This window comes from Oncorhynchus kisutch, linkage group LG21 (genome assembly GCF_002021735.2).
Source record: "Oncorhynchus kisutch isolate 150728-3 linkage group LG21, Okis_V2, whole genome shotgun sequence".
NCBI lineage: Eukaryota > Metazoa > Chordata > Actinopteri > Salmoniformes > Salmonidae > Oncorhynchus > Oncorhynchus kisutch.
The window spans coordinates 13,171,949-13,199,088 of record NC_034194.2 but is presented as its reverse complement, the minus strand read 5'-3'; the positions used below and the strand labels follow the sequence as shown (position 1 = coordinate 13,199,088).

Here is a 27,140-nt window from a genome sequence, read left to right as displayed (position 1 = left end):
GTGTGTACCGGTGCTCGACCAGTCGGCGAAAGCCAACATCACCCACGACCGGGAGAAATTGATTGTCAAGGGCAATGAATTCCATTATCTTGCCTTATGGATTTCACCTTTTGGGTTGTCTCGCTGAAATTTTCTTCATCTTTCAAATGACTGCTCGATCCACACAGCAGACATTGTGTGGGCTAATTTGGGAATGCTGTGTTGCACTTATAATGCAACATTTTACGTAGCGTCATGTACCTACATTATATAGGTTTGCAAGTCAGCTTTGACAACGGTTTTGCACATCGGGCGTTAAACTAAACATCGGCCGATACCGATGTTGGCATTTTTAGCAAATATCTGCCGATTTCCGATATGTTAACCGATATATCGTGCATCCCTAGTCTAATCAATAGTCTAACTGTTAAATGTGCCTGGCTTCATAAATGATCATATCTACAGAAATAAGACTGATCCTGTTTGAGTGTTTTAATAGCCTACTGATTCCGTGAGCAACAAGCCTCATGCAACCACATGTCGGATAAATGGTTTCCTGAATTTGGCTGTTTTTAATCTTTGCTCTGCTGTAACAAAGGCTTTATACTTTTTGTTGTTGTTGTTTAGACCAGCCTCTCTGGTATTTATAATGTATTTAGTTTTGTTTACACTGTTCCAAATTGTCAGAAATTCTATTTAAAATAATATTAACCCTCCTTTTTCCTTGATCTCCTTATTGTTATTATTATTCTGATATGTAATACTCGACCATTGAATAATTTGCGTAAACAGTATTCCTAAAACGTTCTATTTCGGAAATTGCATTCACAAATAAATGCGACTGTTTTTTGACACTCTCTGCTACGCTTGATCATTTATTTAGTGTTCACATTGTTCCAAATGGTCAGAAAAATTGTGTTGTAATTTTACAACACCTGTTTGGCACACATAATATGCTCGCATCGCTTGCTCCTGACCTTTTTTCTTGAGCTCCAGAATTTTTCACTAGTCAAATTTGTTCCACACATCTGATGTCCCCTTTTACCTCCTGCGCAACCAGTAAACATTCCCCCGTCTCAGGGTTATCTGTCACGTCCTCTGCATCCATTTTGCTCCCACGTGTTACGGTGTTCATAGTTTGTTATAACCAATTTACTGATGTGATTATGATATTGGTCACATGCATACATGTGTCACCTAAAGAGAGCAAGTGTTGAGGGAATAGGGATTGTTTTTTCTAAACAAATGAGGGATTTTGGTAACAACTTTTTAGTCAGAAATGGCTGTAGTTGTGTTGCGGGTTCAGCAACAGACAGCGCAATATACACTGATGTTCTGTGGTGGTCGCTGCAGGAGGACAGAGCGACAATGGGTTCTAGTCACAGTCACTCGCTGTTTTATTTTTACACAAAGCAGCAAGTCTGAGCCAGGCCCAGCACAATCAAATAAATTGTGGTCAGACAATTTGAGTGTTTTTGAGTGGGTTAATTATTTAATCAAACAGTTTGCTTAAAGCATCAGACAAGCTCAGTGCATATAGTTGAGATTTGATTAAAACGCATAGGATGTGTTTATATATGGAAAAATATGTTTTAAAATTTCGATTGGTCGAAAGAACAGATGACTCTGTCAACCAAGATTTATTTTTGTTGGGACAGCCCTAGTGAATACACAGCTCTAACTGTCCCTACTCCCCAGCGTTCATTGGAAATCTAAAATGCTTTTACGACGTAGATGCCTTTCTCTCTGACTGTTTTATAATTCTTCCTACTTTTTTAAAGTGCTTCAGAGCCCACAACAACTGTAAAACACTGGTGAGGTCCCATGGGGAACCTAATCATTACGCTGCTAGTGACAAGAGGTCACGACTCACACCATTTTAATGTGTTTCATCCCAGATTAGCCAAGAGAGTAGCAAAGTTCGAGTCTGTTGTTGCTGCTTCTCTGAATTCTCACTAATTACTGTGTTCCCGCTCCTCACTTTTTTTGTTTTGAAGACATCTTAATTTGTGGTGGTGCATGTTATAGATTTTATGTCCGTGTATGTATAGATTCCTTCCAAGTCCCTCGGTTGAATTGCTCACTAAGAGCTCGTCTATAATGCACTTGATTGTGGCTTGTCTTGTTCTCAACAGGCTTTTCCTTTTCCACACACAAAGCATATTTCCTTCATTGTATCCAGTCCTATCTAATGAATTCAGTGTACTGAAGCTATATGATACATTATTTTGTGGGATTAATTTGTTTTTATTTATTAATTAATTAATTTGTTTTTTATGGGACAGGTCCCAAGACTCTTGTTCAAATTTTTTTTTAATCTCTTTATTATTTTCCAATACAAAAAGACAGAGATATGAACATTTACTGTAGTGTTGAATATACAGTACCAGTCAAAAGTTTAGACATTTCTACTATTTTCTACATTGTAGAATAATAGTGAAGACTTCAAAATTATGAAATAATACATGGAATCATGTACTATCCAAAAAAGGATAAAACAATTTTTTTTTAAATGATAATATATTTGAGATTCTTCAAAGTAGCCACCCTTTGCCTTGATGACAGCTTTGATGACAGCTTTGGGTTGTTTGATAGTTTTATTGTAAAATAAAGAAAAATCCTTGAATGAGTAGTTGTCAACTCTTGACTGGTACCAGTCAAAAGTTTGGACACACCTACTCATTCAAGGGTTTAATCAGCACAGTTCCTAAGTAATTTCAATGCAGTGTTATGACTGAAAGAAGAGTCTTCAACTATAACGTGCTTTTTTGAGATCTCCTGGCTGTGCTGTTGAGGAACTAGAGCAAGCATGCTTGTTTGGTTATTTTTGGACCACAACTCTGCAACACAATTACTGTTGTTTTTTTACGCAATCCAACAACAGTCTATTATAAATTGCAATCTGGGTCAGGTGGGCATAATTTGAAAGCCTGTTGTATGGCCTACATGACTAGCTAAGTTATAACATACAACATTAAAGTCTTAGGCTTTCACAATGCATTTCAGGGACATTTTGGTGTGCATAGAAAGGGGTCATGAGGGCATTCAGGTGCTTGTGCCACTGTTCAGAACAAGTCAGGGTATTTAGATTTATGTTTTATTTAACCTTTATTTAACTAGGCATGTCAGTTATGAACAAATTCTGAAAAACATCCCCACAGCCTGATGCTGCCACCCCAATGCTTCACCATAGGGCCAGGTTTTCTCCAGATGTGATGCTTGGCATTTTAGGCCAAAGAGTTCAATCATGGTTTCATCAGACCAGAGTCTTATTTCTCATGGCCTGCGAGTGCTTTAGGTGCCTTTTGGCCAACTCCAAGCAGGCTGTCATGCCTTTTACTGAGGAGTGGCTTCCGTCTGGCCACTGTACCATAAAGGCCTGATTGGTGGAGTGCTGGTTGTCCTTCCGGAATGTTCTTCCATCTCCACAGAGGAACTCAGGAGCTCTGTCAGAGTGACTATTGGTTCTTGGTCACCTCCCTGACCAAGGCCCTTCTCCCCTGATTGCTCAGTCTTGGTGGTTCCAAACTTCTTCCATTTAAGAATGATGGAGGCCACTGTTCTTGGACCTTCAATGCTGCACAAATGTTTTGGTACCCTTCCCCAGATCTGGGCTTCGATACATTCCTGTCTCGGAGCTCTACGGACAGTACTTCCCAGATATAGGTCCAGTGTATTGGACATTTCAGTTGTGGTGGTGGGCAAATCTGCACTAATCAAATGATTCCTTGAAGTCCTCTTCCCACACATGTCTCAAGTACGCCATGAGAATAGCATGGTTTGCCACATCTGTGGATACATCCAGTTGCAGGGCATAGTAGTCATTTGCTATGCGCTCTGTGGTCTGGCACGTTCTGTCCTCAAGAACGCTCTCATTTTATTGGATTAGTGCGTGTGGCGTAAAAGCTCAGAGTCATAATGTAGCTATCTCGGACACACGGTGTATGTGTAATGCCAGCAACAATAAGCAATGCACTGCACGCCAATGTGTAGCAGTAGTGTTTCAGAACAAAAGTTTAAAAAAAAAATATATATAATACTAATCTTCACAAATGTTCTTTGAAAACCTCATCCGTAGAATAAGTCACGACATATCCGAGGACCCAAATTTGGGTCCCAACCCACCATTTGAGAATCGCTGGTCTAAGATCCCTCCCGATGTGTTCTCCAATCACAAAAAGTATTTTGTCGTTATCCTTGCAGCGGGATTGAAAACAGTGGATCCAATATTTTGTATTATTTACTTGTTAAACAAAATGTCTTTCTTTTGAGCAATTGTATTAGTTTAAAATAATATGTATGTTTTGAGCATACAATTATAGCTCAGTATGTGTAGTATTTTATACAGTCGTTTTCGCTCATCTTTTATCAAGGGATCCAATATTTCCGGACCCCACTGTGTCGGCCTGGGATAAAACTTGTGTTGTCGGGGTGTATAATATCATAAATATATTATTTAAAACGCACCTTCTATAGCGGCCACAGAGATGAGACAACATCTGTGGCCACTCTTTTTTTTCCCATGATCAGACCTATAGTAGCCTCATACAATGTTTGTGGGACATTTGCAACAGAAGCAGCGCTAGTCTGGCACAGTACGAATACAATTGTATTATTTATCCATCAGGCCTGGGAGCCTTGTTGTTTGGAATATTGTGCCATCGCTGTACTAGACTTTAGAGGAGATATCAAGGCATCGAGCGCAACTGCTGCCCCCCCTGTCTAATTTAGGAAGTTCAAATTTGGTGAGAAGGCACTTAAATCATTTGTGGCTCAGCAGGATCACATTTTGATTGATATAGCTCTGAGTAAAACTGTGCAAAGCATTTATTGATATTCCCAGGTCTGTTACAATTTTACCATTCCGGTCTTTCATTTTATGAATAGCTTGAGTTGCTTGTGTATGCCGTAGCTGCCTTGAAAATCATTTATGCGGTTTGTCACCCAGTTCAAAATATATTTTTTCATTCTATCAAGTAAATAGGCTACCTATTTCTAAAGGATGCTGTTGTACTCATATTTCAACACTTTGATCTTCTCAAGGACTTCATTCGAGGAATTGTTGCTCCCCTAACTCTTGTTCGATTTCTTTCAGCCTAGTATTGGCGTGTTTCTTCCTCTCCGATGTATATGAAATAATGTGTCCTCTAATCACAGCTTTGAGAGGTTCCCAAAAGATAGTCATCAACATCCCTGTGTTGTTAGCTCAAAGGGAAAATAAGTCATCTGCTCCTTCAAATACTGACAGAAAGCCTCATCATTCAACAGGTAAGCATCTTAGCGCCACAGTCACCGACCTGCAGACATATTGTCCAGTTTCAGCACCATGGAGAGTGGAGAATGGCCTGTGATTTAGAATCAGGTGAAATGTAACAGCCGCAGCAAAAAAACGTGCTCAATTCTGGAATATGAGTTATAAACTGGCAAAAAAAAAAAAAGCCCTATCCGTTGGATGCGTCAGTTTCCAAATATCGGCAATGTTAACGTTTGTCATTTGTATTTAGACAAACACTGACATTTGATTGTTGACCTTGATAGCTGTTTATCTAAAAGAGGATCCAAAATACAGTTGAAGTCGCCACTCCAATATATTTGTAATGGACTTAAATACCCTTTGGAAAAATAATGGATCATCGAAGTTGTGACCATATAAATTAACCAAGGTTATTGGTATCCAATTCAGTGTACCAACCGCAATAATATACTGACATTAGGATCTGAAATCAAGGATGAGTAAATAAAAGGAATAGCTACCCTCCTCGCTTTTGCATCAGAATTTGACTGGTATATCTGACCAATCCAGCCGACTTGTAGTTTGTTCCGAGCCATGCATTTTTTATGAGTTTCCTGAAGAAACACCATGACACCGGACAGTGATTTAAGATGGGGGAGAAAACCTTAACTCTTTTAACGAACTGACCTAAGCCATTACAGTTCCAACGTACTATCTTTATTCCACTAGGCCTACTCTGTGCCCGGTCACTATGTGCCGTTACTTGTTTTAGAACAAATTGTTTTTGCCATAAAACCAAAAATGTCCCACCATCCTGGAACTTATCATACCACCTGTACTGAAACTAAATATAAAACACAGACACCCCCCCCCCCCCCCCAACCTTAGTTCAATTTGATTTGACTACTTAGTGACTTCCTCCAGCAAAGCACCCCTTGACTAACACACAAACCTTATGGTGCCTAGACATATAACCTAAGTTAACTCCGCATCTATAGATGCTCTGCAAAAAAAACTAAAAAACATCTTATCTCTCACGGAGATGATCTGATCGGCTAAACAATGTTATAAACAATAACATCGCACCAATCATAAGTTCCAATGTTCATCGTAATGAACATCGGCAAGAAATTCAAACACAACACTGGCCTATATTTGGCCATTTAGCCGTCTGACACGACAGGTTTGGTTCCTCAGCCAGAGTGCTTGCTTGCCAATAACAATTTGGTTTATTTTGGAGTATCAAACAAGCGCGATGATCCCTCGACTGTCACCTTGAACCTGGCTGGGAAAAGGAATCCATATCAGATGTTGGCTGCCCTGCCTTTTTTGCGCAGCTCATCATAATATTTCAGTTTGTTCCTCACCTCCAAAGTAAGATCTGGGTAGAAGGACACCCTAGCTCCATTATAGTTGAGGGGATCTGCAGGCGTGCGATGAATGGCATTGGTGGTGCGCCCTTGACTGGCTTTGGTGCGGATGATCTGTGTGTGCGATCGGTCAGGATGTGTGTTTTGAGGTTTTCACTCCCCAGCAGGGCCGGTATCAGCTCCGATTACAAATTCAGTGGGCCTCCCTTTCTCTACCTGTATCCCAAAGGTTTGGATGTTCTGCTATCGTGAATGCGATTTAAGCATTTCCAGGCAGGTTTTCAGCTGAATTTTTTTGTTTTTTAAGTTTAACGTTTTGCACTGTTTCTCAATGTCCTGTAGCCTGGCCTCGTGATCGTCTGCTCGACCTCATGCACCTTTCATTCACAGTTCCGGTCATAGTCCCAATATTCTTTGAGATAGCAGCCAACTTTGTCTACCTCCTCGCTTAATTTGTTTATAGCAACCAGTAGGTTGCTCTGAATGAGTTCTGGGGGGGAGCTCTTGGGAGCAAGCATCTTCAGCTAACTCCTTGTGGGTCGGCGATATTAGCATCGATTCATAGTCCATCTTGTCCAAAGTACCTTTTTTTTTTTGGTGCCTTTTCATCTTGTCAGATAATGTTTGAATTTATAGGTCGTGAGAGATTAAGATAAATATGCATTTTGTTTTTCAAAATTTAGCAGTGCTCTAACAATCCACATTTATCCCATAGCACGCTTTCTAGTGTTTATTTTTTTTTTACCTTTATTTAACTAGGCAAGTCAGTTAAGAACAAATTCTTATTTTCAATGACGGCCTAGGAACAGTGGGTTAACTGCCTATTCAGGGGCAGAACGACAGATTTGTACCTTGTCAGCTTGGGGATTTGAACTTGCAACCTTCCGGTTACTAGTCCAACGCTCTAACCACTAGGCTACCCTGTCCCTTGGGATTAATTAAATTGGGTTATTTAACTTCGTGCATATATTTGTCATGCTTTGTTTAATCTGTCCCTTGTGTCATTTTTGGCTTTTCTGGCTGTATGAACAAAATGCCACGGCATTAATTATGTTAATTGACTCCTATTGATCTTTGTACTTTGCCGGGTCAAGTGAATTTGAATGCGCTTTTCAAACTTTCAAAAGGGCTCCCTGAATTTTGATTTTAAGAGCGCAAATCAAAACGTAAAAGGTAAGGTTGGAGAAACTTAGTATTTCTTACTCTAGACTATCTCTGGCAGCAGGCATACTGTACCCAGTGAACTGTACCTGAACAGTCTAGAGGACTGCACATGCCCAGAATAACTGTTTTGAATCACTTGTAGCTGTCTCACACACTACCACCGTGTTCTTCCCCCTATGACACACACAGTGTAAAATTGTTTGGCTTTGATACCAGTTGTTGTTCCAGGAACATTATGCTCTGCTTTGAGTTGCTGTTAATTGGATAGAATTCAATCTTTTCATCCAGTGACGCTGTGTTGTGAAATGCGCAGGAACTGCTTCAACGAGCCAAAGTCTAGCCCAGGGATAGGCAACTTTGATGAGGGTGGGGCCCAGAAAAATCTAAACTTCCCATGAGGGGCCGCGGTGGCTCGCGGGTCTGCGTAACCACATCCATACCCACACATGCAGTCAGAGCCCCCCCCCCCCCCCCCCACAAACAAAAGTGATGGCTAGACTGAGTTGTCAATCTAAAAACAATTATCTGACATGGGCTAATTGACTGACATAAAAAAATAAAATCTGCTGATGCGCAACCAAATTTCGAAATAGCACCATAAGTTAAGACATCGAGTGAATCCCCCCCCCCCCCCAAAAAAAAAACTATTCTGAAAGCTGCTGTAGTTTAAACACATTCTTAATTGTAATGTAATCGGAAACTTTGAGTCTGCACATAATTGCACATTGAGTCTGAGCATAATACATTTGAATTCAAAATGCAATGCAATCGCTTTTCGCTCACGGGGTTTTTACATAATCCCCTCTGCCCACCATCCATTCATAATAGCAGTAATTATATTTGTCTTCACAAAGCCCAACCAAAGTTACTGAAGCCTAGCAGGCAGGCGCGGGAGTGTGTGCATCCCAAATGGCACCATATTTCCTATGTAGTGCACTACTTTCGACCAGAACCATATGAGCTCTAGACCAAAGTAGTGCACTACATAGGGAATAGGGAGCCATTTGGGACACATTCGTTGTCTTTAGAGGTTGTGTGTGCAGATTTCCAGAGTTGGAGGCGAGCCATGTCACCAAGGCGGCTGCATTATACGGCTGCTGAAGTGTCTCATTCTCAAAAATTTTATCAAACACCACTGTAATAAGCCCTCAGAGCAGCACATTTTGAGAAGTGAGGTATTATTCCCTGAGCTGTTTTATAGAAGTTTCAGTTGATGGTCCTCAGTCCCTACACAGTGATGTTCTACTCAGCTATGATTCCTACTAGCACCCAAGAGGCATAGCCTTTACATAACGGTGCAGCATATAAATATACACCAAGTGTATGAAACATTAGGAACACCTTCCTAATGTTGAGTTGCACCCCTTTTGTCCTCAGAACAGCCTCAATTCATTGTGGCATGGATGCTGGCCCGTGTTGACTCCAATACTTCCCACAGTTGTGTGTAGTTAGCTGGTGGATCATTCTTGATACACACTGGAAACTGTTGAGTGTGAAAAACTCCTACTACCATACCCCATTCAAAGGCACTAAAATCTTTTGTCTTGCCCCATTCACCCTCTGAATGGCACACATACACAATCCATGTCTCAATTTTCTCAAGGCTTAAAAATCCTTCTTTACTGGTCTTCCCCCCTTCATCTACACTGGTTTGAAGTGGATATAACAGGTGACAATCAATAAGGGATTGTACAGTAGCATTCACCTGGTCAGTCTATGCATGTATACTGAGGTAACCGCCTTTATTTTACTACTTGATGGTTCCCCGTAGATTAGCAATGTATTGATTCAGAGTCCCCCGGTGTTGTGTGGCCACTTTATAGATGATGCCGTCACATGCACGAGCGTCCCATGCGGCCGATTGGCTTGCAGAGAGCGTGTTTTCTTCTTGACGGGGTGTAAGAAGCTTTAAATGTCAACCAGTTGTTACCCGCATGCGTTTTGTTCTTGTGAAACATGAAGTGCTAAAGGAAAAATCCACTCCTTCAAAACCCACTCAATAATACCAAAGTCAATATCAGTAGTAGCTAGTTAGCTATAAAATCGCCTCAACAAACTGCACTGTCAATTTAGGAGTCTACAATCTCACCATGTTCAGGCTGACATTCGCAACATGCAATGCACCCTGGACTGAAGAGGCAGACAAATAGGAGAAATGTGTGAGACCCTCTGTTAAATGACAAATGTATCATAGTAGGATTATCGTTATGGCATCGGCCAGTATTGAAATCTGACATGTATCATAGATGTTTTCGCAATCTAAAAGTCGTATTCCTATTGACTTGTGTAGTAAGAGCAGCTTTATCGCAATGCTACTTCATACCGGTCAGATTTCTGCCTGCTTGAACGGCAATAGCTCAGATAAACATAAAATGACCCAGTGAATCGATAGAACATCGCTCAGAAATGCAAAAAAAACATAACTGTCATAATGGGTGAATTTTTACTTTAAGCATTGAGCTGCTCCCCTGGGGCACAAACATATGTATGGCCCTGCAAATGACTCCCTATTTAGTGCACTACTTTCAGCCAGGGCATAGGGCTCTGGTCAAAAGTAGTGCACTATGTTGGGTATAGGCTAAAGTGCTGCAGCTTTATCTCCAACCTTACAGGCTGGCTTCAGGCTTGCATTTCAGTATTTCTCAGTTCTGCTGAGAACATTATGTCACAACAATCTTTCTCTGCAAGCTTCTGTCTCTCTCTCTATTTCTCTCTGTGGGTCTCTTTTCTTTCTCTCTTTTTCTCTCTTTCATTTGGCTTCTTGGAGTGTAATTTCAGCAAGATCTGAAAAGCCACAATCTGTGTCAATGCTGTTTGCATGTAGGCTAGGCTACATCAAAGCCTTATGAGAAGTCCAAAGAAAGTAGAATACTGTATATGGCTTAGTCTATGATCATGAGGATGATCATAGTGAATGTTGAAGATGATGTATAGGCTGTGCTGCAATTAACGCTCATCAGCCACCTGTCAGCCCCTCCAGCAGTCCATTCCTGCTAATGAGTGACTGTAGTTGGTGTTTTTTAATGAAGCACATCCAAGCAGATAAGACTGCCACTGGATTGCAAATGAAGGCTGCTATTGTCACTCTGCAGCGCTCTAATCTGATTACTACGTCATTGTTTATTATCCTTTTTCGTTCACTTTAGGGATAATTATTCTCTGTGCGCTTTTCTTGCTGCAGAATTTTGGTGGCGTTTTGTGTTCTCTTTGCTGTATGAATAACAAAGGGCTTTGAAATTTGAATTTGGACTTGACTTGGATTTGACTTCCCGGAACAAGAACTGAGATCAGTGCCTTTCTTGCTGTATGAAGCGATGGTTGAAGACACTAAAGTGCTGTGCTTATTTTACTAACTGTCAGTCTCAGCTCCCTCCACCCTGCCAGACTGGGAAGTGGCTGGGCTGACTAGGCTGCGGTGAATCGTTGACATAACGATTTGAGCGTGTAGAATAGATTTGTAGTTGTAATAGCGTTGGCTAAGTTGTAACTTAATATTTGTGAGCAATAATTGCATCTGCATTGCTTTAGCTCCCTACCGTGACAAAAGCTTTGTAGATGTGCAAACAGTGATTTGCAAGGAGAGAGGGAGAGAATGAGCTCTTGGAGGTGGATCCTGTTTCTTCTAACCAATCAGATGAAGTTTTCATAGACCACCAAGGCTCGATATTAAGGTTTTTCCGCTTGTCCGTGGAAAGTAAAAAAATATATATATATTTTTTTCAAAGTCAGACGACCAGAATATAGATTTCAGTTGTCCGAATGGATGGTAACAAATCATAATATCAAACAATTACTCCGATCAGAATTGGATCAGGCAGCACACAGCAGGGCAATGCACGGTTGACATTGAGTAAATTGCCTATATTCCTATTGGCTATAGCCTATTTTAATAAATATGTTATTTATACAGTGCCTTGCGAAAGTATTCGGCCCCCTAGAACTTTGCGACCTTTTGCCACATTTCAGGCTTCAAACATAAAGATATAAAACTGTATTTTTTTGTGAAGAATCAACAACAAGTGGGACACAATCATGAAGTGGAACGACATTTATTGGATATTTCAAACTTTTTTAACAAATCAAAAACTGAAAAATTGGGCGTGCAAAATTATTCAGCCCCCTTAAGTTAATACTTTGTAGCGCCACCTTTTGCTGCGATTACAGCTGTAAGTCGCTTGGGGTATGTCTCTATCAGTTTTGCACATCGAGAGACTGAAATTTTTTCCCATTCCTCCTTGCAAAACAGCTCGAGCTCAGTGAGGTTGGATGGAGAGCATTTGTGAACAGCAGTTTTCAGTTCTTTCCACAGATTCTCGATTGGATTCAGGTCTGGACTTTGACTTGGCCATTCTAACACCTGGATATGTTTATTTTTGAACCATTCCATTGTAGATTTTGCTTTATGTTTTGGATCATTGTCTTGTTGGAAGACAAATCTCCGTCCCAGTCTCAGGTCTTTTGCAGACTCCATCAGGTTTTCTTCCAGAATGGTCCTGTATTTGGCTCCATCCATCTTCCCATCAATTTTAACCATCTTCCCTGTCCCTGCTGAAGAAAAGCAGGCCCAAACCATGATGCTGCCACCACCATGGCGGATGATCTGGGCCAATAGCCCAAGTTTTATTTTATTTTATAGTGGACACTCCAGTGTCTTATTGTTATAGACCAAATGTTCTATTGTCTCTCCATTTCATATGAATATGACTTGGCCTACTAAACCACTGGTTCAGTTTAATGCATGCTAGATTACTCCTTTTCATTAAACTGATCCCCGATCCCCTGATCCCCGTCTTGAGTTAACCAAAGACTGTAGACCCAATGTGTCTCAGCATTAAGGAGATGCTGTTCCGGCTCGCACAAGCCAAGGCTCGTGAGATGCTACTTAATTAATTTACTGAAGGGCTGTCTGGCTCTCCTAGGCCTCCAGGTTATGCCGTTATTTGGTCAGTTTGTACTGAGCTGTTTGGTCCCCCAAGACAGGATGGTGCTCGTGGTCAACTGGTAGGTCCACAGGAGATGTTGCAATCCCAGTCCAATAGTGCATATCACACGGCTTTTTTGGATCTGCTTGCATTAAGACTAATTTATTGATACTGTTTTAACCCCTATTTAGGATGATTTTTGTTTGACTGTCCTTAGTACAGCTGTCTTACCCCATTATGTAACAAAAAAAAAACAACGTTTTGACCCATTGTTTTTGTTGTCATAAGACGTTGTATTGCTTGTACCAACTGAGCCATATATTTTAAAACATTGTCTTTGCATCCATAGTTTAGATAGCGTAGTAGCCCACACATGTATAGTCATTTTTCTCCTAATTGTATTGTCACGGTCTTAGTCTCATTATTTAAAGGGCTTTGAAAACAATGAACACAATATTGGGATGCAAACCAGGTGCTTGAAGGATCTTCTGGGCCTTTCCCAGTCATGGTGGACAAAACGTGCATCTCACCGAAGACCACTTCTGAATTGGGTTAGGATATGGTGGTAGTACTTCATGGGAGTTGGTGGTACAGAGGGCCTAGTAGAAGAGAATGTGGCCCTTCTCACTCCGTAGTCTTTTGGAAGCAGGAACAAAGCTAGGTCCCTTTTGGTTCTCACTGGCAAAGACTGTGTCCTGCACCCTGATGGTAGGAAGGTGCACTGGTCAAATATTACGATATTAAAACCCATAGACAAATGTCTTGAAACAGCAATTACACATAACTTGGGTTAGTGTTGATATTTCATGTTCGTCTCACCAATACCAATCTTCCCCAAAGATAGTAAATTAACACATTTTAAGCTTATACCTACAGTGCCTTCGGAAAGTATTCAGACACCTTGACTTTTTCCACATTTTGTTACGTTACAGCCTTATTCTAAAAAATATTTTTAAAACTCAGCAATCTACACACAATACCCCATAATGACAAAGCTAAAAGAAAAAACCTTTTAGACATTTTTGCACAAAGGGTTTTTATTTACGTAACTATTCTTTAGCTCAGGTGTATCCTGTTTCAATTGATCATCCTTGAGATGTTTCTACAACTTGGAGTCCAGCTGTGGTAAATTGTGTATTTGGACATGATTTGGAAAGGCACACACCTGTCTATATAAGGTCCCACAATTGACAGTGCATGTCAGAGCAACAACCAAGCCATGAGGTCAAAGGAATCATTCTTAAATGGAAGAAGTTTGGAGCCACCAAGATTCTTCCTAGAGCTGGCCGCCTGGCTAAACTGAGCAATTGGGGGAGAGTACTCACTTAACTAATCTTCATTGACACTTGCCGTATACCATGAGAATAAGACCATTTTGACCCATTCGCCTAAGATGTTAGGTGTGTGGCATTATAATATACAGTGCCTTTAGAAAGTACTCAGACCCCTTGACCTTTTCCACATTTTGTTATGTTACAGCTTTATTCAAAAATGTATTAAATTGTTTTTTTCCCCCCCGCAAATCTACACACACAATACCCCATAATGACAAAGCAAAAACAGTACTTTGTTGATGCACCTTTAGCAGTGATTACAGAGTCTTCTTGGGTATGACGCTACACGCTTGGCACACCTGTATTTGGGGAGTTTCTCCTATTCTCTGCAGACTCTCTTCAACACTGTCAGATTGGATGGGGAGCGTTGCTGCACACCTACATACTTCTGTGTATTGATTTTAAGAAAGGCATTGATGTTTATGGTTAGGTACACGTTGGAGCAACTACAGTCCTTTTTCCGCGAATGCGCACTGCACTGATTATATGCGACGCAGGACACGCTAGATAAACTAGTAATATCATCAACCATGTGTAGTTAACTAGTGATTGATTAGATTTTTTTTTATAAGATAAGTTTAATGCTAGCTAGCAACTTACCTTTGCTTCTTACTGTATTCGCGTAACAGGTAGGCTCCTCGTGGAGTGCAATGAGAGTCAGGTGGTTAGTGCGTTGGACTAGTTAACTGTAAGGTTGCAAGATTGAATCCCCGAGCTGACAAGGTAAAAATCTGCCGTTCTGCCCCTGAACAAGGCAGTTAACCCACCGTTCCTAGGCCGTCATTGATAATAAGAACGTGTTCTTAACTGACTTGCCTAGTTAAATAAAGTTTTTTTTTTTTATCGGTGTGTCCAAAAATACAGATTTCTGATTGTTGAGAACTTGAAATCGGCCCTAATTAACTGGCCATTCCGATTAATCGGTCGACCTCTAGTAGGGATGGTGTCAGGTTTCCTCCAAACGTGATGCTTGGCATTCACGCCAAAGTTCAATCTTGGTTTCATCAGACCAGAGAATCTTGTTTCTCATGGTCAGAGTCTTTTAGGTGCCTTTTGGCAAACTCCAAGCAGGCTGTTATGTGCCTTTTTTACTGAGTGGTTTCCATCTGGCCACTCTACCATAAAGGCCTGATTGGTGGAGTGCTGGTTGTCCTTCTGAAAGGTTCTCCCATCTACACAGAGGAAATCTGGAGCTCTGTCAGAGTGACCATCAAGTTCTTGGTCACCTCCCTGACCAAGGCCCTTCTCCACCGAATGCTCAGTTTGGCAGGCGGCCAGCTGTAGGAAGAGTCTTGGTGGTTCCAAACTTCTTCTCTTTAAATCAAATCAAATTTTATTTGTCACATACACATGGTTAGCAGATGTTAATGCGAGTGTAGCGAAATGCTTGTGCTTCTAGTCCCGACAATGCAGTAATAATCCAACAAGTAATCTAACTAACAATTCCCAAAAAAAACTACTGTCTTATACACAGTGTAAGGGGATAAAGAATATGTACATAAAGATATATGAATGTGTTGTGTTCTTGGCGACCTTCAATGTCGCAGAAAGTTTTACCAAATAGAGCCCTTGCTGTGGTACGCATTCAGACAAGAATAAATTCTCAGGTCTGGACAAATACACACTGAAGTAACTAGGGATGGATGTGAAGCTAGCCCGCTAGCCAGAGGTACGAAGACTATGAATGGCTCCGTATCTACCTGGAAGATAATCAGCCTCTGGCTCCGCCTCTCCCGAGTCCGTTCGCTAGTTGCAGAGATGAGACAAGACTGTAACTACAACCATTTGAATACCACGAAATTGGTAGAAAGTTGTGATTTGGACTGGTGCCCTGATATCACTGATGCTACATGAGTCCCAGTACTGACTTGCCTTTGTAGGTATTAATTGAGGACCCAATTAATGTGAGACATTTTGTTGGCCGTCAGGTTCTCTGCAGCCAGTTCCTACACCCTCATGGACAATGTTGTAGCAGAGCTTGAAGAACCTGCTACGGTGTTTGTGGAGAAGCACTGCACCAGTGTCACTGCACACTGTTGCCTACAGCCTTTCCCATGGCACGCTGAAGCACTATCCACAAATTCTTGGCCAGGTTGTCCGACAGGCCCTGCAACTTGCCAAAGTAGTTTCGCTTGAGGTTAATGTTGTGCATAATCTTGCTGCCCAAGCGACACCGACTGTACATGAGGTCATTCCATGAGCACTCCAGGGTCCTCCGCTTGTGATGGCCCCCCAGCACCTCGGCTTGCTCTATCATTAACAGAGTGTCTGCCACCCTCTCAGGCACATCCCAGGAAGGGAGGAGAAATATTCATACATAAATATATTAACTGTACATTGTCATATCAAATACAATGCAAGCCATCAATAATAGTTCCCATTCAAGTGGCATTTAATGGTGCAGCGGAACATACCTGAAAATATATATTTATTAATATACAAGTTTTCCACAGCTGAGGCTAGCTGACTGTGTTGCATCCCTGCTTATTTGAAATCCTTCAGGTTCCTAATGATGTTGATGCTTTGCCTCCAGGCATTGCTGACTTTTGCCAGGGAGTTCTGGATGTCCATCCCGTCTCCCAGGGCATTGTGGAGCTGACGGAGGCCTGAACGGACCCTGTTTAACTGGGAGTGGATTGCAGAGTGGAGACAGACCATTTTAAATGGTTTAGATAGGTATTTGCATTAATCAAAGGGCAGTAGCTACAGAATGCAGTCAATGTCTAAAGTTAAACAAATTAGTTTCTACCTTCAGTCGTGCTTCTACTAAAACTTCAGATCTAACTGGGTGATCAATATTAATGGGATTTATGTCCGTTTTTTGGTCTTAGCAGATTAATGATTACTTTTCTAATGGTTGTGCTAGCTAGCTATGGCTCCATACAAAATCAAGCTAGCTAGTTAGCTTCAAAATTGTTTGCAAAATAACTTTACCTAATCGATTTTGGCGAACTCTTAATAACAATGACTTGGACAATAGCTTCCAAAAACAATATTACAGAAGAAAAAAGCTTGCTAACTAGCCATAAAAGAATGGCATTTAAACTTACCTGCCATGACAACTAACAGCTGGGCTTCTTTGATGAACAGTCTTTGGTGGATACAAGTGGTAACCTGGTAATGTATGTCTTGATTGACAGTTGTTTGTGCCAGACAACACGGCCCCTTGTGAGCTGTCACCAACCAACCACTGTAGAGTATACTGGTCTGTGTTAACCTCATCTGATTGGTTAAAAGAAAGAGGTCCCACCTCCAAGAGCTCCTGCTCTCACTCACTCTCTCTCCTTGCTTGTAAATCTCTGTTACAAATCTTTTTGTCACATAGGGCGCTAAAGCACTGCCAAAAGTCTAAGGGCGCGAAATTGACATGTACAGATGCAATTATTGCTCTCAAATATTAAGTTACCTGTAGGAGAATGTGTTTACAACTACAGATTATTATTATCTTCATACGTCATCAGTTACACACCAGCAAATTGTGTGTACAAACTACAAATATATTCTACACGTTCAAATCGATATGTCAATGATTTACCCCCATAGACCTGGGTCATATTCATTAGGGCGCAAAGAAAAACGATTTGGCAAGTTCGGTAGTGTAGTCCATCCCTGTTTCTGTCCGTGTTCAGGGTCATATTCATTAGGCACCAAACGGATGAGAATGGACTGACCGTTTAGTGCCTAACGGAAGATTTGTGGTCCCTGAGGTTTGGGAGACATACTGCTGTCAGTCTGAAGTGAACCTATCCTTTTCTCAGAAGCTCTGTGTGAAAAACAGGAGTGGAGGACATTAGACGAGACCCGTTGGCATGGCGACCTCCCTAAAACGTTGATTGAATACACAGACACTCATTACCTGTGACTTCTGGCTGCCTTAGTGATGCTCTTTATTTGATGGCCCTGGCTGTAGCTATCCCAAGAGAACTCAACAATCTCAATCTCTCTCTCTGTCTCATCTTCTCTCTGTCTTTTTGTCTCTCTCTCCCTTTCTTTCTCTTCAGTTCAGCTCATGATTATTCAGACCTGTACACTGTTGCCATGGCACTGGATTGGCAGCTCGTAACCTTGTCATATCTAGACCAATCTATCGAGAGGATGATATGAAAGATTGGATTTCGTTTGAAAATATCAACCAAGTAAAAACATCCAAATGCGTTCATATTCACTGTACCATTGAGCTGTGGGGTAGATATTAGCAATCAAAATGGCCTTTGTATTAGCAAGTCAGGTTTTGCATTAGTTCCTTCTCAAATGAATTATAGAAATGCAAAGCCTCACACTGTGTTCAAAGATGATTCATTTGTTTGTCTGTTTTGTCTTTCAGGGTCAGCCGGTCGGTCAGTGTGATTTCAATATTCGGCTGTTGTGCATAGAGAAAGAGATCATCTCCCCTCGGATGGAGAAGATGAAGACGGGACAGATCGACAAGACAAAGGAGCCCTTCAGTGTCAGGAACAAGCCATTCTTTGACATCCACGCAGCACGAAAGGTAATACACGCATGCATGTGCACAAACTGTGCCAGGGCCAGATCATCACAAGTCTGTGGTGGTCTGACATTCTAGCCGTACATGTTACTAATGCATTATTTAACTTTTCCATCAGTTCAGGGACTCGTCTAAGGCCTAATCAAAACAACAGGATAGATAAACTTTAAATGCCTTCACAGTCGCCGATTTTGTTTTCTCACTTTGAAACAAATATGTATTATTAATCTTGAAGTATTAATGTGCTCTCATAAAGGGTACATTGCATTTTCTTCCCACGCTGTGCTTTTACTGTAGATTGACTGCTTTTGACTGCCTTCGTACAAAGGGCATTGTAGATTCCTCTGTCACCATTAAAGGAAAAATAAATGTGATCAAAGCTTTTTTTAATCAGTGGGAATATTCATAAAAACTAAATCAACAGAAAAAAATGTTAGCCCTGAAAATGGCCTATGTGGCTCCACTATTTGCAATCTATAATTGATTATTCACAGATCATGGAGGTATTCTAAGGAGCCTTTTTATATTAGGAATCCCGGCCTACCTCTATACAGAGTTATTTGTGTTTGCAGATCATGTGCTTCTACTGACAAGGACAAGAGTGTTTTTATTCTCCAAAAGCTATTAAAACTCGCCAGCAAGGCCCTGCACCCTCAGTCTCATAATGGCTCCACCGAAGGACATTGCACAAAAAAACTAGATCTACACTGCGCCAGATCAGTGGGAAACTGTAGCTCTGTACGTTCCATTAAATGCCTGATAACAGAGTAGCGGGAGCAAGGGTTTATGGCAGTCTTCACATTTTTCCCACCACTGTTCATATGGCAGGTCTGGTCATGGCGGAAGCAGGGAACAGCTCCAGTCCCAGCTACTATCACTGATCTCTTTGTGCTGGAGCCTGTTTTGTCCTGCATGAAATGTTAGCCATGAATGACTGGGTTACCCCCCTGGTAAACCCTGTTCCAACTTCCAACCCCTCCTGTCTGAGGCTTTTATGACAGATTGCCCACTGTCTTGTTAGCAGGATGTAGATTAAGATATTCCAGAAATGAAGTCATTGGAGTTACGCCTGCCTCATTCGCTATGTCTTTGTTCCGATGCTGAGGCCATCTGCTCTGCGTACAGCCATATCTCTGTTAGAGACATCATGAAATGGGGGAATAGGAATCTGGTTTATTCATTCGTGGTGGCGCAGCTTTCCACTTCATGGCATGTTTGCCGGAAATTCCTTTTATGATATTTCAATGAGGCCGAGGCTGTGTGATGGGTTTTCTTCAAGTTTCCAGCTCCCCTGAATTAACACTAGAACTGCCATAGACCAACGGCCATTGACATTTGATTGTGTAATAAAAGTAATCCGCAATAAAAATCTACGTCCTGCTCCTTCCCTGACCTTTCCTAAATGTTTGTATTTTACATTGCTCAATTTGTCTGAATTTAGAAATCACAGAAGTATTTAGAGCCCTTTGACCTGTTTTTCTTTACACCTATTCCCAACGTAACCCTCCAAAACAATGCGCTGTAAGTCGTTGGTACCCAGCCAGGCGCTTTCTCTCTCCTTACTGAATGAATGAAAGGATGAATAGGTGATAATTGTGCACGTTGGTTAACTATTGAAAATTTAATTATGCCCAACCAAATGATGAGGGTGAGGAGGTCGATTTAATTTAGATAAGTTTCTTATGCCTATTTATCAGCGTTGGCGCTCATGTTTATAGCACATCATTTGACCGCGATCCTTGCGGATTGATGTCATTCTCTTTTACATTTTACTTTGTAAAAATAAGCTGCTACCTGGACTGTTTTATTTACAATAAATTAGATTAGTAATAGATTTATTGTAAGGGAAAATGAAAACATGCTAAGTGTTGCAGTAGGCCTTTAGAGTAACGCCAAACATATCATTGACTCTATCCGAGTTGATGCGTAATGGGAATCAAACGATGCCATCCCACTGAATGAATGACAAATGGATAAATGGGCGATAATTGTGCACATTACTTCACAATCAAATTTTAATTAGGCCTAACAACGATTTAGTGCAACAATAGTGTAAGGGAAACTAAAACATGCTACGGGTTGCAGTAGGTCTTTTAGACTAGTGCAAAACATATCCTTGACTTTATCCAAGTTGATAAGCGAGGTGAAACCATGCCTGTCAGCCTGCACAGCCGGCCAATCAGGACTATACCGAAACTAATTTCACACATAAGACATAGATTATAGACAGGATGAAATGTACAATAGTCTGATGAGGGACACTATTATCAGTTGTTAAATTGGACATGAAGAGATGGGCAAATCTTATATTTGACAGGTGCAGGGAAAGAAGCATCAGTTTATCAAATCCTCCTTCAGAGTCACATTTCTATATAGTATCAGAAAGATAATATTTTGCAGTTTCTATGACACTTACCTTATCTCTACAAAATTCAAGAGCTCTATTTCCAAATTTCACTTTTTGCAAGAATATCTGGGCTATCCATGCATTCAGCACATGACCACACTCGCGGCTGCATCGCTCTGGCTACTAAGCAAAAACTAGTAACGTAATAAACTTACTTCTGTTTTCTTTTCAATACATTTTATTTCAACAATATTTCTTTAGACTAAATTATGGACTTCTTTGTGATGGACTTGAACTAGTGCTTTTTCGTTTGTACTTGTAGCCTAGACTTACATAAACTAATGAAAATGCTGTTATGTTCCTTGAAATAATAGTTTTTCAGTATTCTGTTACCTAAGACCTTTTATAAACACAACCAAATTATTATTCATCAGATAGCATAAATTAAATGTATTTATTTGACTGTTAGACTGTTGATGGGTCATTGGCTTAACTTCTTGACGCTACCCATCCCGTTAACGGGATCATTTTCGTCAGCAACCGCTGAATAGCATAGCGCCACAGTCAAATAATATCACAAAAAAAATATTCAGATTCATGAAATCACAAGTGCAATATTGCAAAACACAGCTTAGTCTTTTGTTAATCCACCTGCCGTCTCAGATTTTGAAATTATGCTTTACAGCGAAAGCAATCCAAGCGTTTGTGTAAGTTTATCGATAGCCCTGCATAACATTATGTACACTAAGCATTAAGTAGCTAGGTCACGAAAATAAGAAAAGCAATCAAATTAATCGTTTACCTTTGACGATCTTCAGATGTTTTCACTCACGAGACTCCCAGTTACACAACAAATGTTCCTTTTGTTCCATAAAGATTATTTTTATACCCAAAATACCTCCGTTTGTTTGTTGCGTTATGTTCAGAAATCCACAGGAAAGAGTGGTCACGACAACGCAGACGTATATTCCAAATAATTATTTTCCATAGAAACATGTTAAATGTTATAATCAATCCCCAGGTTGTTTTTAAAATATATATTCGATAATATATCAAACGGGTGTGTAGGTTTTTCAAAAACATCGGGAGAAACAATGGCCGCTTTACTCTGTAGCGCAAAACTCACTCTGAGAGCACCCACCTATCCACTTACGCAATGTGATCTTTCACGCTCATTTTTCAAAATAAAAGCCTGAAACTATGTCTAAAGACTGACACCTTAGGGAAGCCATAGAAATGAATCTGGTTGATATCCCTTTAAATGGAGGATAGGCATGCATAGGAACAGAGAGGTTTCAAATTAAGAGGCACTTCCTGATTGGATTTTCCTCAGGTTTTCGCCTGCAATATCAGTTCTGTTATATTCACAGACAATATTTTTACAGTTTTGGAAACTTTATAGTGTTTTCTATCCTAATATGACAATTATATGCATATTCTAGTTTCTGGGGCTGAGAAATAGGCCGTTTTAAATGGGTACGTTTTTTTGTTGTTGCCAAAAACAAAAATACTGCCCCCTACACGCAAAAGGTTAAAGTGTTGAAAATTGGCTTTAGGCCTACATTTTTCACTAGGACTTTTGTAGAATAATACAAAACATATCCTTTACTCTATCTAAACAAATAACTATTGTTATATTTTTACATGGATATATTTCACTAATTTCTTTATGCACTATTTATCAATCGTTGGTTCTTATGTTTGCTCACCTCACGGGTTGATATTAATCTGATGCATATGCTAAATGAGACGCCCGGCAGCGTTCTCTAGCGGTTCTCTTTTCAAATTGGACTATATAGGATTATCTATTTTATTTTGTTTGTGAAATTGTTTTGAATTGGCTGCAATAGCTGGTCTGCTGTTGGAATACAAAGGACTTATAGTTCCTCTGTTTTATTTTATCGTTTTGCCTTTTATTCAGTAAATTGGACGTTGATGGGACTGGTAAATTGACCTCTTGGAGGCAGAAAGCATGTGCTGAGTGGAAGATGAGGCTTTAGATTAGATTTACCTTAGCTCTGGTCTAAGTTAAGGGCCCATTAGCAGACTGGAGTATGGGAGAGGGTTCAGATGGAGAGCCCTCTTGTCATTTGAAATGACTGACAGTAGATGAGGAAAAGATCTGGGCTTAATGAATAGTGTCACTGAATGCTCTTTCACATCAGCTAAATGTGCTCACTCTCTGGGTTTAATTAAGCTTTGTGCAAGAGCCCACAGTCAATTACATTTACATTTGAGTCATTTAGCAAACACTCTTATCCAGCTCAGTAATAGCTTTTATTAATAGCTTTCCTTATATTTCTCATGCAACAAATACTAACTTACAGTGCCTTCAGGAAGTATTCACACCCCAATACTTTATTCACATTTTGTTACAAAGTCGGATTAAAATGGATTTAATTGTCATTTTTTGTAAACAATATACACACTGTCAAAGTGGAAGAAAAATTCTAACATTTGTAAAACATTTATGAAAAATAAAACACTAATATACAGTATCTTTATTAGATAAGTAGTTAACCCCCTGAGTCAATACATGTTAGAATCACCTTTGGCAGTGATTACAGCTGTGAAGATTTCTGGGTAAGTCTTTAAGAGCGTTCTACACGGGATTGTGCAACATTTGCCCACTTTTTTTTATTATTTTCAAAATTCTTCAAGCTCAGTCAAATTGGTTGTTGATCATTTCCAGGTCTTGCCATAGAATTTCAGGATGTTTTAAGAACATTCACGGTCTTCTTCGTAAGCAACTTCAGTGTTGGCCTTGTGTTTTAGGTTATTGTCTTGCTGAAATTGAATTCATCTCCCAGTGTCTGGTGGAAAGCATACTGAACCAGGTTTTCCTCTAGCATTTTTCCTGTGCTTAGCTCTATTCCATTTCTCCTTTTTTTATCCTGAAAAATTCCCAGTCCTTAATGATTACAAGCATACCCATAACATGATGCAGCCACCACTATGCTTGAGAATATAAAGTACTCAGTTATGTGTTCAGGACAAAAAGTGAATTGCTTTGACCCCCCACCACAACGGCTGTGCAGGTGCCTTATTTTGCGCAGAGGGAGGAAGCTCCCATCTCACTTTGTTCATGGTGCTAGCCAGGCTTGTTTTCTTTGCAAGCAACATATTCGCCAATGACAGTGAAGTGAAGAAATTGTCCATAGTGACATTTGTCCCCTTGTCAATGGAAGATTCCGCAAGCCTCATTACAAGCCTCATCTCCGACACTCGCTAACCTGCTGCCCAATGTGGATATTTTCCCAGATATTGAAAGCCTTTCAGCATGAACAATTACACGCTCTCACTGTGTAGCCTACTTCAAGTAGGTCAGAGTAGACTGATCAGACTGCTTGGATTTGGTGGACTGATATAGTGTACATACCTTTTTTCAGATTATAATTCGAATAGATCAAAACAGTACAATAGCCTGCCCTGTTCTTCTTTCACAATGGGTGATTACCAAATGATGCATAATTTGCTTCCTCACTCAACTCACCCATCCCCCCCCCCCCCCCCCCCCCCCATCTCATACTTTAGTTAATGTATTTAATCTGTTGTGTGCGAAATTAGTTTCAAAATTGACTACTTTAGCGCTTCTAGTGTTAGTCGTACCATTGGTCTCATGGTGGATATCTGCCGATAGGTGCCCTTCTTTGTGAAGCGTTGGAAAACCTCCCTGGTCTTTCTGGTTTAATCTGTTTGAAATTCACTGCTAGACTGAGGTACCTTTTTAAATTATCTGTATGTGTGGGGTACAGAGATCAAGAAGTCATTCAAAAATCTGGTTAAACACTATTATTGCACTTAGTTTAAAGTGACTTGTTAAGCACATTTTTACTCCTGAACTTATTTAGGCCATAACAAAGGTGTTGAATACTTTTTGTCTCAAGACATTTAAGCTTTTAATTTTTTATTAATTTGTAAAAATATCTGAAAACATCATTCCACTTTGACATTATGGGGTGTTGTGTTCAGGCTCCATTCAGGCTGTAACACAGCAAAATGTGGAAAAAGTCAAGGGGTGTGAATACTTTCCGAAGGCACTGCATGTGTGTTAAGTACGTATTTGTTTCGCGAGTTATCTCTCCCTGCATTCCCCACCAGTCTAATGTCCACAACTCATTTATAAAACACGGCAAACCTTTAGTTCAATAAACTGTGCTTAATTGGATCATTAAAGCAGTGTGATCAGTATCAGCAAGTCTTCACCTTGTGGGTCTGAGACCTCTAACCCCTCCAATAACACCAGCGTAATATTAGTCAGAAACTGCAGTCCTGTGTGTGTTACACTATGAGAGAGCCACTTTGAGACTTCTAATGCAGCGCACTGTAATTATCTCATCGCACTGGAATTATGTACTGTATTCCGGTTTGTTGCTCTTACCTCTGACTGTATTGCCTGGCTGTATTGGCCCATTGTTGTTTTTGTTGTACCTCAGGACTCATCCAGCCAGTCACAAGTTAATGGATGGTGACGACCGCATGACTGCCTCTCTGTATCCCATCATGGTTGCATCACAAATGGCACCCTATTCCCAATTGTGTGCACTACTTATGACCAGGTCCCAGCTCTGATCAAAAGTAGTGCACTATATAGGGAATAGAGAGCTATTTCAGACCAGGGTTTCCATTAGGAAAATGTGGCGTCGTACATTTGACCGGCAGCATTTTAATTTACCTGCATTGGTTGCGTAACCTGATTAAAACCTCTTAAGGATCCGCCACTTTTAAAAAATGTTTTTGCTTAAAATGACATATCCAATCCTGTAGCTCAGGATATGCATATTCTTGATACCACTTGAGGAAACACTTTGAAGCTTGTAGAAATGTGAAATGAATGTAGGAGAATATAACACATTAGATCTGGTAAAAGATAATACAAAGAAAAAAACTTTTTTTTAGGACGTTTTTGTACCGTCTTTGAAATGCAAGAGAAAAGCCATAATGTGTTAATTCAGCCCAGGCACAATTTAGATTTTGGCCACTAGATGTCAGCAGTGTATGGGAAAAGTTTTAGACTGATCCAATGAACCATTGCATTTCTGTAAAGAATTTTGTATCAAGACTGCCCAAATGTGCCTAATTAGTTTATTAATAACTTTTCAAGTTCATAACTGTGCACTCTCCTCAGTCAATAGCATTGTATTATTTCACTGTGATAGCTACTGTAAATTGGACAGTGCAGTTAGATTAACAAGAATGTAAGCTTTCTGCCATTATCAGATTTGTCTATGTCCGGGGAAAAGTTCTTGTTACTTACAACCTCATGCTAATCGCATTAGCCTACGTTAGCTCAACCGTCCTGCAGGGGGACCCACCTACCCTTTAGAGGTTTTAAGGCGTCAACCCATGGTTCTCAGAATGACAGTAATCACAAAGTTTATAGTAATTTGTGCAGAGTGCGCAGCAAATACCAAATAGATGATTGTTAAATTGCGATTGTCAGTGAAAAGCAGAGACCCAGCCAAGCATATCTCAATATTTAAAAATAGAATTGTGGAAAAACAGTTTGTAAAACAAATGGCTATTGCTGTAAAGAGAAGACAATGAAAAAATTCCAGTCTGTCTTTTAGGTTACTTTTCACAGAGAATTTTTATAACTATCTTATTGGCACCAGCGAAGAACATCGTCCATATCCCCGGTGAGTGTGCATATTCACTGTCCTTATTATTGGGTAAGTGCTACTTTTGTTTGTTTTTGGACAATAACTCCCTCCTCCAGGTTAGATTGGGCGTCATGTTGTATTTCTCTCCTCTTTTCGAAGGCCTAATACATTTGAAGTCAGAAGTTTACATACACTTAGGTTGGAGTCAATAAAACTCGTTTTTCAACCACTCCACAACTGTCTTATTAACAAACTATAGTTTTGGCATCTACTTTGTGCGTGACACAAGTAATCTTACCAACAATTGTTTACATACAGATTATTTCACTTATAATTCACTGTATCACAATTCCAGTGGGTCAGAAGATTACATACACTAAGTTGACTGTGCCTTTAAACAGCTTGCATAATTCCAGAAAATGACGTTATGGCTTTAGGAACTTCTATTAGGCTAATTGACATAATTTGAGTCAATTGGACATCTACCTGTGGATGTGTTTCAAGGCCTACCTTCAAACAAGCTATCCGATCACTGCAGCTGTACATAGTCCATCTGTAAATATCCCACCCAATCTACCTACCTCATCCCCATATTGTTTTTATTAAATTTTCTGCTCTTTTGCACAGCATTATTTCTACGTGTACATCACCATCTGCTCATCTATCACTCCAGTGTTAATTTGCTAAATTGTAATTACTTCG

The 27,140-nt window shown here is 40.2% G+C and overlaps 1 protein-coding gene across 2 annotated transcripts in view; it reads left to right on the top strand.

Annotated features, from left to right (window-relative positions):
* The window catches only part of rngtt (RNA guanylyltransferase and 5'-phosphatase), a 144,900-nt gene that overhangs the window by 55,193 nt on the left and 62,567 nt on the right, over positions 1 to 27,140 (top strand). For both annotated transcript variants that reach the window (XM_020455435.2, XM_020455434.2), the window contains one exon: positions 18,327 to 18,491. In XM_020455435.2, the coding sequence (XP_020311024.1) occupies positions 18,327 to 18,491 (165 nt within the window). The remainder of the gene's footprint in view (positions 1 to 18,326; positions 18,492 to 27,140) is intronic.